Source organism: Hemiscyllium ocellatum, chromosome 1 (assembly GCF_020745735.1).
Source record: "Hemiscyllium ocellatum isolate sHemOce1 chromosome 1, sHemOce1.pat.X.cur, whole genome shotgun sequence".
In the NCBI taxonomy this organism is placed as follows: domain Eukaryota; kingdom Metazoa; phylum Chordata; class Chondrichthyes; order Orectolobiformes; family Hemiscylliidae; genus Hemiscyllium; species Hemiscyllium ocellatum.
The window spans coordinates 124,374,876-124,388,803 of NC_083401.1; the positions used below are offsets into that span (position 1 = coordinate 124,374,876).

The window sequence follows — 13,928 nt, forward strand, 5'->3', positions numbered from 1 at the left end:
AATTTAGTGTTTGTAAAACTTGAGCTGATTGCTTTGTTTCTTATAATTTAATTGTAAATTTCTGCTTTAAGTTTCTTTTTCAGAGCAAAGAAAAGGTGGTCGCTTCTTCTATTTTAAAAGATTCCAAGAGTGCATCACCCTCAGATGTACTTTCAAAGCCATTGAGGAGACTTTCAGAATGTATTCAATTAAATGAGAGTAGAAATGAATTGAAAGTAGATCGTGAGCCTTGTCGAAAACAGCTAAGAAGGAATTCTTCCATTCAAGATTCGGATGTGGAAGCATTAAAAGTGACAGGAATTAATAAACTTAACTTTGAAACAGAAGGAAATATGAATGATAAAGAAGCATCTAAACAGAAAGATAAAGAAGAAGAAAGTGATGAGCAAGTGATCATGTCTAAGAGTGGTTCTGCAGACAGCGTTCATATAGATATTGATCATAAGCTGAGGAACCCTTCAGAGGAGAAAGCCATTCAGAATTGCCTCCATGTTTTCGTATCAAAGACTGGCAACAAAACTTCAGTTTCTTCTAATTCTTCAGATTTGCCTGTAGTTGAACAGAGCCAAGATCTTAAACTGAAAGAGTACTCAAAAGTGAAGGAAGACAAAGGTGATGAAAAAGGGAAAGAAAAAAGACGTGATTCTGAAAGCTTCTTGTCAAAATCCAGGGACAATATACAAGAAGACACAAAAGGCCATGAGAAGAACAAAGAAAAGAGGAGTGATGCTGAAAGTGCTCGACCAAAATTCAAAGAAAACTTTCAAGAAGATTCTAATGCCAGTGAAAAGTTGAAAGAAAAACAGAATAATTCTGAAAGCCCTTACCCCAAATTACAGGGAAACACATATGAATATGTTAAAAGCCATGAGAAAGGCAAAGAAAAGAAAAGTGAAGCTGAGCAGATTCGAACAAAATTTAAAGAAAGTGTGCACGACGATAAAGGCAAGGAAAAGAGAAATGATTCTGAACGCTCTCGGTCACGATCTAAAGAAAGCGTGCAGGAAGATGCAAAAGGCAAAGAGAGGAGAAGTGATTCTAGAAACTCTTGGTCAAAATCCAGAGAGAGAGTGCAAGAAGATTCAAGAAGTTACGAGAAAGTGAAAGAGATTCAAAACACATCTGATAGCACTCAGTCAAAATCAAAGGAAAATTTTCAGGAAGATGTGAGGAGTAAAGAGAAGAGAAAGAATTTTGAAGATGCGCGATTGAAGTCCAAGGAAGATTTGCATGATGATAGGCGTAATGAGAAGAGAATAGAAAGGAGACACAATTCTGAAAGCTCTCAGTCAAAATTGAAGGAATTAGTTGAAACTTCACGTTTGAAATCAAAGGACACTTTGGAAAGCACAAAGTCGAGATCGAAGGACTGCAGTGAAAGCTCTCAATCAAAATCCAAGGACAGTATTGAAAGCTCACGATCTAAATCCAAGGATAGCAGTGAAAGCTCACGTTCAAAGTCAAAGGATGCTGTTGAAAGCTTAAAATCAAAATCCAAGGACAGCAGTGAAAGCTTACACTCTAAATCCAAGGATAGCATTGAAAGCTCGAGGTCGAAATCCAGGGACAGTGTTGAAAGCTCAAGGTCAAAATCCAGGGACAGTGTTGAAAGCTTGCGGTCAAAATCCAGGGATGGCTTTGAAAGCTTGCGGTCAAAGTCCAGGGACAGTATTGAAAGTTCATGGTCAAAATCAAAGGACAGTACTGAAGGTTCAGCGTCTAAATCCAAGGACAATGCTGAAAACTCACGAACCAAACCGAAAGACAGTGCAGAAGGTCTGCGATCAAAATCCAAGGACTCCATTGAAGGCTTTGGGTTGAAATCCAAGGATTCTGTTGAAAACTCGCATTCAAAATCCAAGAGTGGCATAGAATGCTCACGATCAAAATCCATGGACAGTGTTGAAAGCTCACGGTCAAAGCCCAAGGACAATGCAGAAAGTTTGAGATCAAAACCCAAAAACAGTGGTGAAAGCTCGAGGTCAAAACCCAAGGACAGCATTGAAAGCTCACGTTCCAAATCCAAGGATGGCATTGAGAGCTCTCGGTCAAAACCCAGAGACAGCTTTGAAAGCTTGCAGTCAAAATCCAAGGATAGCTGTGGGAGCTCACGGTCAAAATCCAAGGATAGCAGTGAGAGTTCACGGTCAAAACCAAAGAACAGCTGTGAAAGTTTGCGGTCAAAATCCAAGGACCATGTTGAAAACTCGCAGCCAAAACCCAAGGTTAACATTGAAACTTCGCAGTCAAAATCAAAAGACAGTTCTGAAATCTCACGGTCAAAATCAAAAGACAGCTCTGAAATCTCACGGTCAAAATCAAAAGGCAATTCTGAAATCTCACGGTTAGAATCAAAAGGTAGCTGTGAACTCTCGCGGTCAAAATCAAAAGACAGCTGTGAACTCTCGCGGTCAAAAGCAAAAGTCAGCTCTGAAATCTCGCGCTCAGAATCAAAAGACGACTCTGAAATCACGCGGTTAGAATCAAAAGACAACTCTGAAATCTTGCGCTCAGAAGACAACTCTGAAATCTCGCAGTCAAAATCAAAAGGCAGCTCTGAAATCTTGCGCTCAGAATCAAAAGACAACTCTGAAATCTCGCAGTCAGAATCAAAAGCTAGCTGTGAAATCTCAACGTCAAAATCAAAAGACAACTCTGAAAGCTCGCGGTCAAAGTCGAGAGACTGCACTGAAAGCTCACGGTCAAAATCAAGAGACTGCACTGAAAGCTCGCAGTCAAAATCAAGAGACTGCACTGAAAGCTCGCAGTCAAAATCAAGAGACTGCACTGAAAGCTCGCAGTCAAAATCAAGAGAATGCACTGAAAGCTCGCAGTCAAAGCCAAAGGACAATATTGAATGTAATCAGAAGGGAATAGAAGAAAGACATGACTCAGAAAATATTCAGTTAAAATCCAGAGATTCAGAGACATCACCATTAAAATCTAAGGAAACATTAGAGGCAGTCATTCAGTTTGAGAAAGCACAAAAGTGGCATAATTCTGAGTTAGAGTTCAGAGAAACAGTATGGAATGATATCCAAGACAATGAAAAAGGAATGGAGAAGAAGCATGGTTCTGTAAACACTTGGTCAAAACCCAAAGAGCATTCAGAAAGCTCTCAATCAAAATTCAAGGAGAACTTGCAAGACAACGTTCAAAGCAGTGAGAAAGAAATTGAAAAAAGGCTTGATTCAAAAAGCATGTATTTTGAGAAGTCCCGATCAAGGTCCAAGGAAGACTTGCAGGAAGATGGAGTTAATAAGAACGTGGAGAAAATACATGAGTTTGAATCTATTCAGTCAAAATCATGGGAACCTTTTCAACATTCATTATTAAAATCTAAAGAACAGTCTGAAAGCTCTCGATCAAAATACGAAGAAAATTTGCCACAGGTTTCTCAAAACAGTGAGAAAGGAACAGACAAATGTATTTCTGAAAACATACAATATTTAAAATCCATGGAATACTCTGAAAGTTCTCGATCAAAAGAAGATCAAGAAAACATTCAAGACAGTGAAAAAGGCGAGGAAAAGAAAAATGATTTCCAATATATTTGGTCAGAGTCCAAAGAATATTCTGAAACTCTTCAAGAAAAACCCCGAGGAAAAGCACAAAGCTGTGAGAATAAAGTAGAAAAGAAGGATAATTTTGAAAATGTTCAAACAGGCTCGATGGATGAAACACAAAATAATCAAGGAATTGAAAAACTGAAAGAAAATGTGTCTCAAAATTATTTTCCCAAATCACCCGCAGTTAGCTATCAAGATACTCAAAACGGTGAAACAAAAGGTAAACTGGAAAACTTAGCTCCAGTGCCCAAAAAAAATGTGAAATCTGCTCAAGGTATTGGAACTGAAGAAAGAAGTGAACGTGAGAATGATCAACCAGAATCTGAAGCGCACCTTCAGGAAGTTCTTGAAAGTAGTGAGACAGAGAAGAAAAATTATTCCAGAAGCTCAGAATCAAAACTAAAGGAACAGCAAATGAAAGATATTGACAAAACCGATGATACAGGGAAACATTCTGCAAACCTTACGTCAAGTTCAAAGGAAGAAGTACAAACTGATCAGAGTGCTGAAAAAGGAACTGACACAGCAAGCTCCCAGTTAAAATCAGAAGAAAACATGGTGGATACACAAGTAATTGGACACGGTGGCGCAGGAGATTTACTGGTGGAAACGGAGAAGTTTCTGAAAAGTGGAGACCAGTTAGAGGAGAGAAATGAAGCCTATAAAAGTGGAGCAAGTGAAGGCAGCCATTTGAAGGATGTGCCGAATGGTGATAAAGAGCAAAAATCTGTCCAAATCAGAACTGGTAATTGTAGTGCAGAATTGTTGCAAAAAGAGCAAACTGAGGACCCAGCTCATGACCAAGCTGAGAGGATAAATGAGTTAAACATTCCTCTAAATGTGAAACAACAAGGCTTTCTACGTTCTCCTTCTCAGACTATTTCTCCAGAAGCTCCAACATTAAATGATGCAAGTCTTCAACATCCAGCTGCAAGCAGAGCACAGTTTGTTCATTATAATACTCCTTCACCAGCCACTCCGACACTTGATGAAAACTTCAGCAATGAGGCATCCTCTGGTTCTAAAAGTGTGGTTGAATCTTCTTTAGAAGATTCTGAAAAGCAAAAAGGTTGTACTTCAGCAAATATCAAAGAAGTTTTATATAATGAACAGCAAGTTGAAGAATTGGAATCAAAATGTGACCTGTTGAATGTGAAAAAACAAGGTAAGGAGAAAATGTACAATGATCCCTCATTGATTGGGTGACCAAGAATATTAAAAAACTCAATGTTAAAAATGCACTGAGAGTTTGGCTTTAGAGTTGTTGTATGTTGCAATCTGTTCAGAACCACTGATTTTCCTTCCCAATATTACAGGGACAAGATTTCAACCAGTTCTCTCAGCTTTCTCACTGGCAGTGTCTTGCTATGCCTACAGGTTACCATTAAAAAAGGAACTACAAACCTGATAGTTGTAGAAAGCATTCACATTTTTCTCAAAATGTATTTCTCAACAGTGGAAAGCTTAGTGGTTTTGAAGTGATTTGATATGTCTACTATTGACTGCTCAAACTTTACCTAAGTTTGCGTTTTCGTCATGAATGTGTGGGTTGCTGGCAAGCCAGCATTTGATATCCATCTCTTATTGCCCTTGAGACGTTGGGGGTGGCTATCTTGTACAATTACATTGTTTGGTTCAGGTCCATCTATGGTGCTGCTGGAAAGGGAGTTTCAGCATTTGATTTTGCAAACATTGAAGGAACAGTGATATAGTTCCAAGTCAGGATGGTGTGTTGCTTGGAGGGAAATTTGCAGGTGGTGGTATTCCCATGAGTCTGTTTCTATTGTCCTTCTAGGTGGTGGAGGTCATGAGTTTACAAGGAGCCTTGGTGAGTTGCTGCAGTGCAGATGCTGCTGCCACCATGCATTAATCATGGAGAAAATTAATGTTTAACTTCGTGGATCAAGCCCTTTTTATTCTATTGTCCTGGATGTGCTTTTAAAGTTCATTGAAATTTAAAATCTGTACATATTACCATCCTATTGTGACAAAACAACTTCATGTTGATTAGATATGTATGAATAGACTTGGTTATGAGTGAACAGAAATTGATATTTTCTTGCAGTGTTCCTGCAGATAGCTGTTTTCTTTATATGGATTTATGCCAATAAGAATGACAGAACTTGTAACACAAACTTGCGAAGAGTTTTCCTTACTAAATTTCTTTACCCATTCATGTAGAGTTGCCAGTTCAGCAGGATGTTGTATCAGAGGTAATCACAAGTGCCAGTTGTGAGTGGAAAGATGAAGTTGCGGTAAGTAGCTTTATAGCAAGGGTACATGTTGCTGGAAAGTAAAATGTCAAATGGTTCAACTATCACTGGTGATTCTAGTGTGCTTCCTATTCCATGCCCTTCCCTCTCTGCTTTTGATATGGAACCTGGCATGTGTTCTGCTTACCTAATGGAATCCCTGACGTTTAGTAACAAGTCATTTGTGAAAGCAACTTTCCATGATTTTGAAAAGCTATAATAAACACCTCTTCCTGTGGGAGCAGTGCCAATTTTAAGGCTTTATAATTCAGTTTACTTTCGATTAAAAGGTGCTTTATTCAAATTGAAAGATAATGCTTCCTAATGAATAATAATTGCTTCCTTAGAAACTCAGTTCAAATTTGTTAATTTGAATTTGCTATTCATTCCCAAATTTGCAGTTTAACTTGAATTCAGACTTGTTTAAGCAGGCTTGGAGCAGCTTATGTACCAGGGCAATGTAATCTCACCTTGTAGAAGAGGGTGAATGAATTCACCAAATAACTTGACACCCTTGACAGTATTTCCACATGAAGTGTTAACATCAAGATATAACATTCTTAAATTGCTGTCTCATAATCTAGTTTGCTTCCAAACAAAATGCTAACTTTTGTCAACAAAATGTTTTCAGGTGAGAAAAGATCTGAGTTACAAAACTGATGTTTTGTAGTAACATACAAAAGAATGGGGTGGGTAATGGTTGAAAGAAAGCTCTAAAGTTTGGAAATTCCCCTCCCTACACTTTTTTTTTCACGATGTTTTGTGTCTGTGTTTCCCACAAAATACGAAACCCATAACGTCTTTGTTGAAAACATATCTTAAGTCTGAAAAGTCATGTTGACATTTAATAACTGTGGGGCTTACATGAAAACCCATGAAAGAATAAGGCCAAAAGAAAGTGCCTGCAGTGAAGAGAAGAATCTACTGGAAATTGCTTTCACAATTGTAAATTTAACTCGCCAGCTCCATTTGACTATCATGGATTCCACATAGGTATAGTTAGTCAATACTGATTTGATGAGCAGGCAATGATAGTGAGGCAGCCTCCATCATAGGAATGATTCCAATTTTTATTGTTGTCTCTGGCAACACTGCATTCATTTCTCATTTCTAGTTAGTGAATCTGATAGCTAAACCACAATCGAATACATTCACAGTCACCCACAGAGTAAATCCAAATTGCATGTAGACTAGACAGGAAAAGCAGGTGATTATATTATATTATAATATAAAAAGCATATTAAAGAGCTAGTTGAGTTTTCAGTTAGTATACCATTATTCACAATCATGTTTCTGATACTAGCCTGCGATTTACCAAATTATGCTTGACCAAGAAGTGACTGGCGTGTTTCTGGCTGATAACACAAAGTATTTACATAATATTGTAAAGTGAACTTCTGCATTCGAAGCATGTATACTGCTCAAGTGTTCTTATTTAGCAGATATGAACTTTACTCATTGGCTAGCATTTATTGTCCATCCCAAGTTACCGTTGAGAGGATAGTAGTAAAGTGTTTTCTTCAAACTACTGCGGTCCATTTGGTGTAGGTGCACTCTCAATGCTGTTAGGGAGCGAGTTCCAGGATTTTGACCTGAAAGTATAGATCACATTGCTTTTGCCGATTTGGTTGATTTTTTTCCAAAGAAAAAATAGTATTTCTCCTATGTTCTGTACTCATTAACATTAAGTAGTTCACGTGATTGGAATTCTAAATGATTGATTTTTTAAAAATGTCTAGAATTAACCAAAGCCTTTATTATAGTCTAGATTGTAGCCTTTATTACAATATTTAATCTGTGAATGTCCATTTTTTTTCCCTGACTGCATTATCTTTCCTATTATGGAAGGTTTGGAGCTGCACACCCTACTCCCAGCATTGATCGAATGTGTAAATTCAAAGTACGGCCTAGAATCCTATCAGCTTTATTTTAGTCTTTTCAAAAGAGTACTTTCTTTCATTTTCCTATTTCTATTAATTCTTGTTAGCAATGCTAACATTTTGTATTTAATTTGGTACTGCTGAACCTTAATAATGTCTATGGCCAAGTCATTTATGGCAATGGAAAGCAAGTTGTTAGCGGTGCAGGCACATCCAAGTCCATTCAGGTACTTGCCATTCAGAGTATCTATGCCTCATCTTTGCAAGAGCAATTAACCTTGTCCCAGTCTTCTGACTTGCTTCTATCTGTAGATCCACTTCTAAGTCCCTAATTGTACCTGTAATCAAATATTTTCTGTCCTGGAAGTCTCAAGTACTAGAACAAGCAACCACCCATTCTCCTCCCCTCCCAATTTTTCATGATTACTGTATTTCAGGGAAGATATGTCACTCATGTCACTTCAGGGAAGACACACACTTTTGAAAATTCAGAAAACATGGAAGTTAAACAGTATACTTGTGTGCTGCTTTCTCCTTACTATTTGTGGACTGATTCTAGGGATGGTAGGACCTATGTCTGAGAAGAGAATGAATCAGCTAGCATGATATTTGGTAGAGTTCAGAAGAGTGAAAGGGTAATCTTAGAAACCTATAAAATTCTAACATGACTTGGTGGGGCCAATACAGGAAGATGTTTCCCAATGACAGCAGGATCCAGAACCAGGGGTCAAAATTTAAGGATGCAGGGTAAGTCGGTTAGGACTGAGATGAGAACTTTCTTCAGCCAGACAGTGATGAGTTTTTGGAATTTGTGATCGAAGGGTATGAAGGAAAGTGGATGATCAGCAGTAACCATAATGAATTGCAGAGCAGACTAAAAGGGTTGAATGGTGTACTTCTCATATTTTCTTTGTTTCTGTGCATATGCCAGCGCATCTCTTAGTTCACCGCTCGCCAACGTGCTTAAGCAAAGATACCTTAACCAGCATTGTCTGTATAAATTGGCCCTCTCTCCACAAAGAAATGCAGTTCTTGATCACAGTTAAGCAGCACAAATTGCTTGATTCTGAAGTTGTATTAATTGTAATTACCAGCTAGACCCAGATAATCTAACAATTAGGAAGGTCTCTTTCATTGAATATAATTCATTTTGTTCTATAGATATTTGTTTTGTAAATTTAGATCCAGTAACCTGCAATCTGGAGCAACTTAAACTGGTTTTCTATTCACATTGCTTCAATCTATCTCAATGTGTTGTACGTTGAATAAAACAGGACAAAATCAGCCTTAAACTAGCACTGTCAAGGGACGAGCGATTGGCTGTATGATGTAAGAGGCTATGTTAATTTGTTTCAGTAAAATACATGAAATATTCGGTCTGAAAGCTTTTTTTTTGTGTTGTGATTTCACATGAATTTTTTTGGCCAAGCGTTGATTCTATTTCTACTTCCAAGTACCTCTGTCCCTCTTTTTCCAATTTTCATCCTCCTGAATGCTCTAATACAAGCTGGAATATGATTTGATTGTTAATGACAGCTATCCCTTGTGTCACTAAAGTAACCACTTTACTTGGATACCTACACAATGAATGTAGGCAGGCTATTCAACTGCTAATTTAAATTCTCTTCACCTAGCATTTATATCTATGCACTGCTGAACATATAGTTTATGTTTGCTATATAAACTCATTAAAATTGTTCCTTCAAATAAAGAATACTTGGGAGTTTTGGATCAAATACTATCAATGCTTTTCACAATTACTTGCATTTGTGTGCCAGTTCTATAGGCAAAACACTGCATTGTAACAATTACAGTTCCTAATTAATATGCTATGTATGTGTTGTGCAGGTGAATATTTTGAGGACTCTGGAAGGATGGTACTAAGTTTTCTGCTCAGGTGTATAATCTTGCTTTAAAAAAATCAAATGCAATCTGATAATGTAAGTTTTCCTCCCAATGTAGGCGGAGCAATCTGTTAAAGGTGCTGAAGAGCAAAGTTCCTGTCAGAGAGAAAGAAAACCCAAGCGCCCTTCCTCTCCAGTAGAAAATCCCTCTAAGCGAAGGCATCTTCATTCAGGTATGTATCGACCAATCTCGGTTTAACATTTTTCATACTGTGGTCACTTTTCAAATTAAAGACATCTTCTAATAGTTCGGTCTTTAGATACCAGTACTAATACATTTTCATGCTGTGTTATTAATGCCATTAGAGGAGAAAAATACAATAGAGGAAGAAATGCACAAACCCCATTCAGAAGCTGCACCAGTTCAAGAACAAGATGCAGAAAAACCAACACAATCTCGAAGCAAAATTGCTACCAAGCTTGAAGAAAGAACAAGGTGATTTCCTGCTTTATAACTGTGACAATTTAAAGAGGTACACTTTTTGAAAAAAGAAATATTCAATTATTGTATCTTTCCATTGACTTTGTCCATTTCTAGTGTTAAAACTAAGGTAACCTCCTAATAGCAGCCCTTAGATTAAAAATTGTACAATTACACCTCGTCCTTTCTTCAAGTTCTCGCTTTTATGAAGTGAATAATATGAGAAGTTGATGTATTTTACTACTTTATATGCCTGTCTGGTTGAGGGCCCTTAATGAATTGAAAGACACTTAACAGACCAGTAGAGGTTCCCTTGACTTTCACAATACAAGACCATAAGATGTAGGGGCAGAGAAGGCCATTCAGCCCATCAATTCTGCTCCACCATTCAGTGAGATGATGGCTGATCTGATAATCCTCAATTCCACTTTCCTAACTTATTCCCATCACCTTTGATTGCCTTATTAATTGAAAATCTGTCTTTCTCAGCCTTGAATATACGTAATGAGCCAGCCTTTACAGACCTCTGTAGTAAAGAGTTCCACAGATTCACCATCTTTTGAGAAGAAGTTCATCCTTATCTGTTTTATGTGGGTGATCCCTTATTCTGAAAAAATGCCTCTGGTCTTAAACTCTCCCACAAAGGGAAGCAACCTTTCTGCCTCTAACCTTAAGGGCTATGGGGAATTAAGGGCGACAGGGAGAATGCTGGTAAGTGGAGTTGAAATGCCCATCAACCATGATTGAATGGTGGAGTGGACTCGATGGGCTGAATGGCCTTACTTCCATTCCTATGTCTTATGGTCTAACCTATCAAGTCCCCTAGGTCACCCTCATCTTTCCAAATTCCAATGAGTATGGGCCTAACCTATTCAAATTCACCTCTTAAGACAATCCTTCTGTATCTGGTATCAGACCAGTGACCCTTCTGTGCACTGTCTCTTAGGCTAGGATATCTTCCCTTAGATAATGAGCCCAAAACTGTTTACAGTCTTCCAGTTGTAATCTGACTGATACCTTGTATAGTTTTAACACAACTTGCCTACTTTAAAACTCCATTTCCTTTGAAATAAAGACCAACATTCAGTTTACCTTCCTTAGTACATGCTGAACTCTGCAGCTTTCCTCTATTGAATATAATCAGCTCTTCAATTTTTCCAGCAGAAGTGCATTACTTCACACTTTCCTGTGTTATAGTCTGTCTGCCAAGGTTTTGCCCAATTGCTTAATCGGTTTATATCCCTGTGCAGACTCTTTGTCATCCTCATCAGTTGTCTTCCCACCTACTTCTGTATCATCCAAAAACCTAGCTATAGTACATTCACTTTCTGCATCCAAGTCATTAATATATATTTAAATAATTGTGGCCCAGCACTGATCTCTGTGGCACTCCACATGTTGCCATCCTGAAAATACTCCTCTTATTCCAACTCTGTCTTCTGTTAGTAAGCTAATCCTTTATCCATGATAATACACTACTCCAACACTAGGGGCTGTTGTCTTATTAAGAAGCCTAATGTGTGGTACTTATCCCCCACCCTTGATTCACCCTATCCATGCCCCCCACGATTTTAAACTGTGTAAAGCCACCCCTCAGTCTCTGATCTTCCAAGGAAGATTGCTCCAGCCTGTTCAGCCTCTTCTCCCTAGCTCAAACCCTCCAACTCCGAACATCTTGTCAATCTTTACTAAGCCTTTCAAGTTTCACAACATCCTTCCTACAGCTGGGAGACCAGAACGGAACACAGAACTCCAAAAGTAGCCGAACCAATGTCTTGTACAGCTGCAAATGGCCTCCCAACTCCTACACTCAATGCGCTGACCAATAAAGGAAAGCATATCAAACACTTTCTTCACTACCCTTTCTACCTGCGACTGCACTTTCAAGGAACTGTGAATAGGCACTCCTAGGTCTCTTTTTGTTTAGCAACACTCCTTCGGACTTTAACATTAAGTGTATAAGTCCTGCCCTAATTTGCCTTTCCAAAATGCAGCACATTTATCTAAATTAAACTCCATTTGCCACTCCTTGGCCCATTGGTCCATATGATCAAGATCCCATTGTACTCTTGAGGTAATCTTCACTGTCCACACCTCCAATTTTGGTGTAATCTACAAGCTTACTATCCATACCTTCTGTTAGATTAGATTAGATTAGATTACTTACAGTGTGGAAACAGGTCCTTCGGCCCAACAAGTCCACACCGACCCGCCGAAGCGCAACCCACCCATTCCCCTACATTTACCCCTTACCTAACACTACGGGCAATTTAGCATGGCCAATTCACCTGACCCTCACATCTTTGGACTGTGGGAGGAAACCGGAGCACCCGGAGGAAACCAACGCAGACACGGGGAGAACGTGCAAACTCCACACAGTCTGTCGCCTGAGTCGGGAATTGAACCCGAGTCTCAGGCGCTGTGAGGCAGCAGTGCTAACCACTGTGCCACTGTGCCGCCCACATTCAAATCATTTATATAAATAACAAAAACAGTGCATCCTTGTGGCACAAGGCTCCAGTTTGAAAAGCAATCCTCCACCACCACCACCATTTGTCTTATACCTTTGAATCAGTTCTGTATCCAAATAGTTAAATCTCCCTGTTTTCCATTTGATCTCCCATAAGGAACCTTTGTTGAGCACCCTACTGGAGTCCATATAGGTCACATCCACCTCTGCCCTCATCAATCTTCTAAAAACCTAATCAAGTTCGTGAGACATGATCTCCCACGCACACAGCCATGTTGACTATCTCTAATCAATCCTTGCATTTCCAAATGCATGTAAATCCTGTTCCTCAAGATTCCCTCCATTAACTTGCACACCACCGATGTCAGGCTCACTGGTCTAAAGTTCCCTGGCTATTTTTTTAAAATAGTGGCACAACGTTAGACAACTTCCAGTCTTCCAGCACCACATCTGTGGCTATCGATGATGCAAATATCTCAGCATGGGGCCCAGCAATCTCTTCCCTAGGCTCCCACAGAGTTCCAGAATACATATGATCAGGTGCTGAGAAGTTATCAACTTTTTAAGATATCCAGCACCACCACCTTTAAAATGGACATTTATCTTTCCACGTTCTATATTTTCCATATCCTTTCCACAATAAACACTGATGTAAAATACTTGTTTAGTATCTCACCCATCTCCTGCAGTTCCACACATAGGGAGCCTTGCTGATCTTTAAGGGGCCTTATTCTATCCCTAGTAACCCCTTTGTCCTTAATGTATTGTAGAATCCCTTTGGATTCTCCATAACTCTATTTGTTAAAGCTATTTCATGTCCCTATTTGCCCTCCTGATTTTCCACTTAAGCGTAATCCTACTGCCTTTTTCTCGGGATTCACTCGATCCCTTCTGTCTATAGCTTTTTCTTGACCAAAACCACAATTTCTGTAGTCATTCAGCATTCCCTTCACCCACCAGTCTTGCCCTTCACCCTAACAGAAACATACTCTCTGGACTCTCGTTCTCTCTTTTTGAAGGCTTCCCATTTTCCAGCCTCCTGTTTACCTGTGAACATCTGCCCCCAGTCAGCTTTTGAAAGTTCTTGCCTAGTGCCGTCAAAATTGGCCTTCTTCCAACTTAAACTTTAACGTTTAGACCTGGTCTATCCTTTTCTATCACTATTTTAAAAGCTAATAGAATTATGGTCAGTGACCCCAAAGTGCTCCCACCCCCTGGCACTTCCTCAGGTTTTGAACCTTCTCTAATGGGTGCATTCACATACTGAATCAGAAAATTTTCTTCTACATGCTAAACAATTTTTCTCCATTCAAGTCCTTAACACTATGGCCGTCCCAGTCTATGTATGGAAAGTTAAAATCCCATACCATAACCACCCAATTATTCTTATAGATAACTGAGATCTCCTTGCAAATTTGTTTCTCAATCTCTT

General features: G+C 38.9%; 1 protein-coding gene across 1 annotated transcript in view; it reads left to right on the plus strand.

Moving 5' to 3' along the window:
• bod1l1 (biorientation of chromosomes in cell division 1-like 1) overlaps positions 1-13,928 on the plus strand; it is a 70,994-nt gene that overhangs the window by 46,283 nt on the left and 10,783 nt on the right. The window contains exons 10-13 of the mRNA XM_060825415.1: positions 72-4,734; positions 5,751-5,824; positions 9,664-9,778; positions 9,912-10,041. Coding sequence (XP_060681398.1) covers positions 72-4,734; positions 5,751-5,824; positions 9,664-9,778; positions 9,912-10,041 — 4,982 coding nt within the window. The remainder of the gene's footprint in view (positions 1-71; positions 4,735-5,750; positions 5,825-9,663; positions 9,779-9,911; positions 10,042-13,928) is intronic.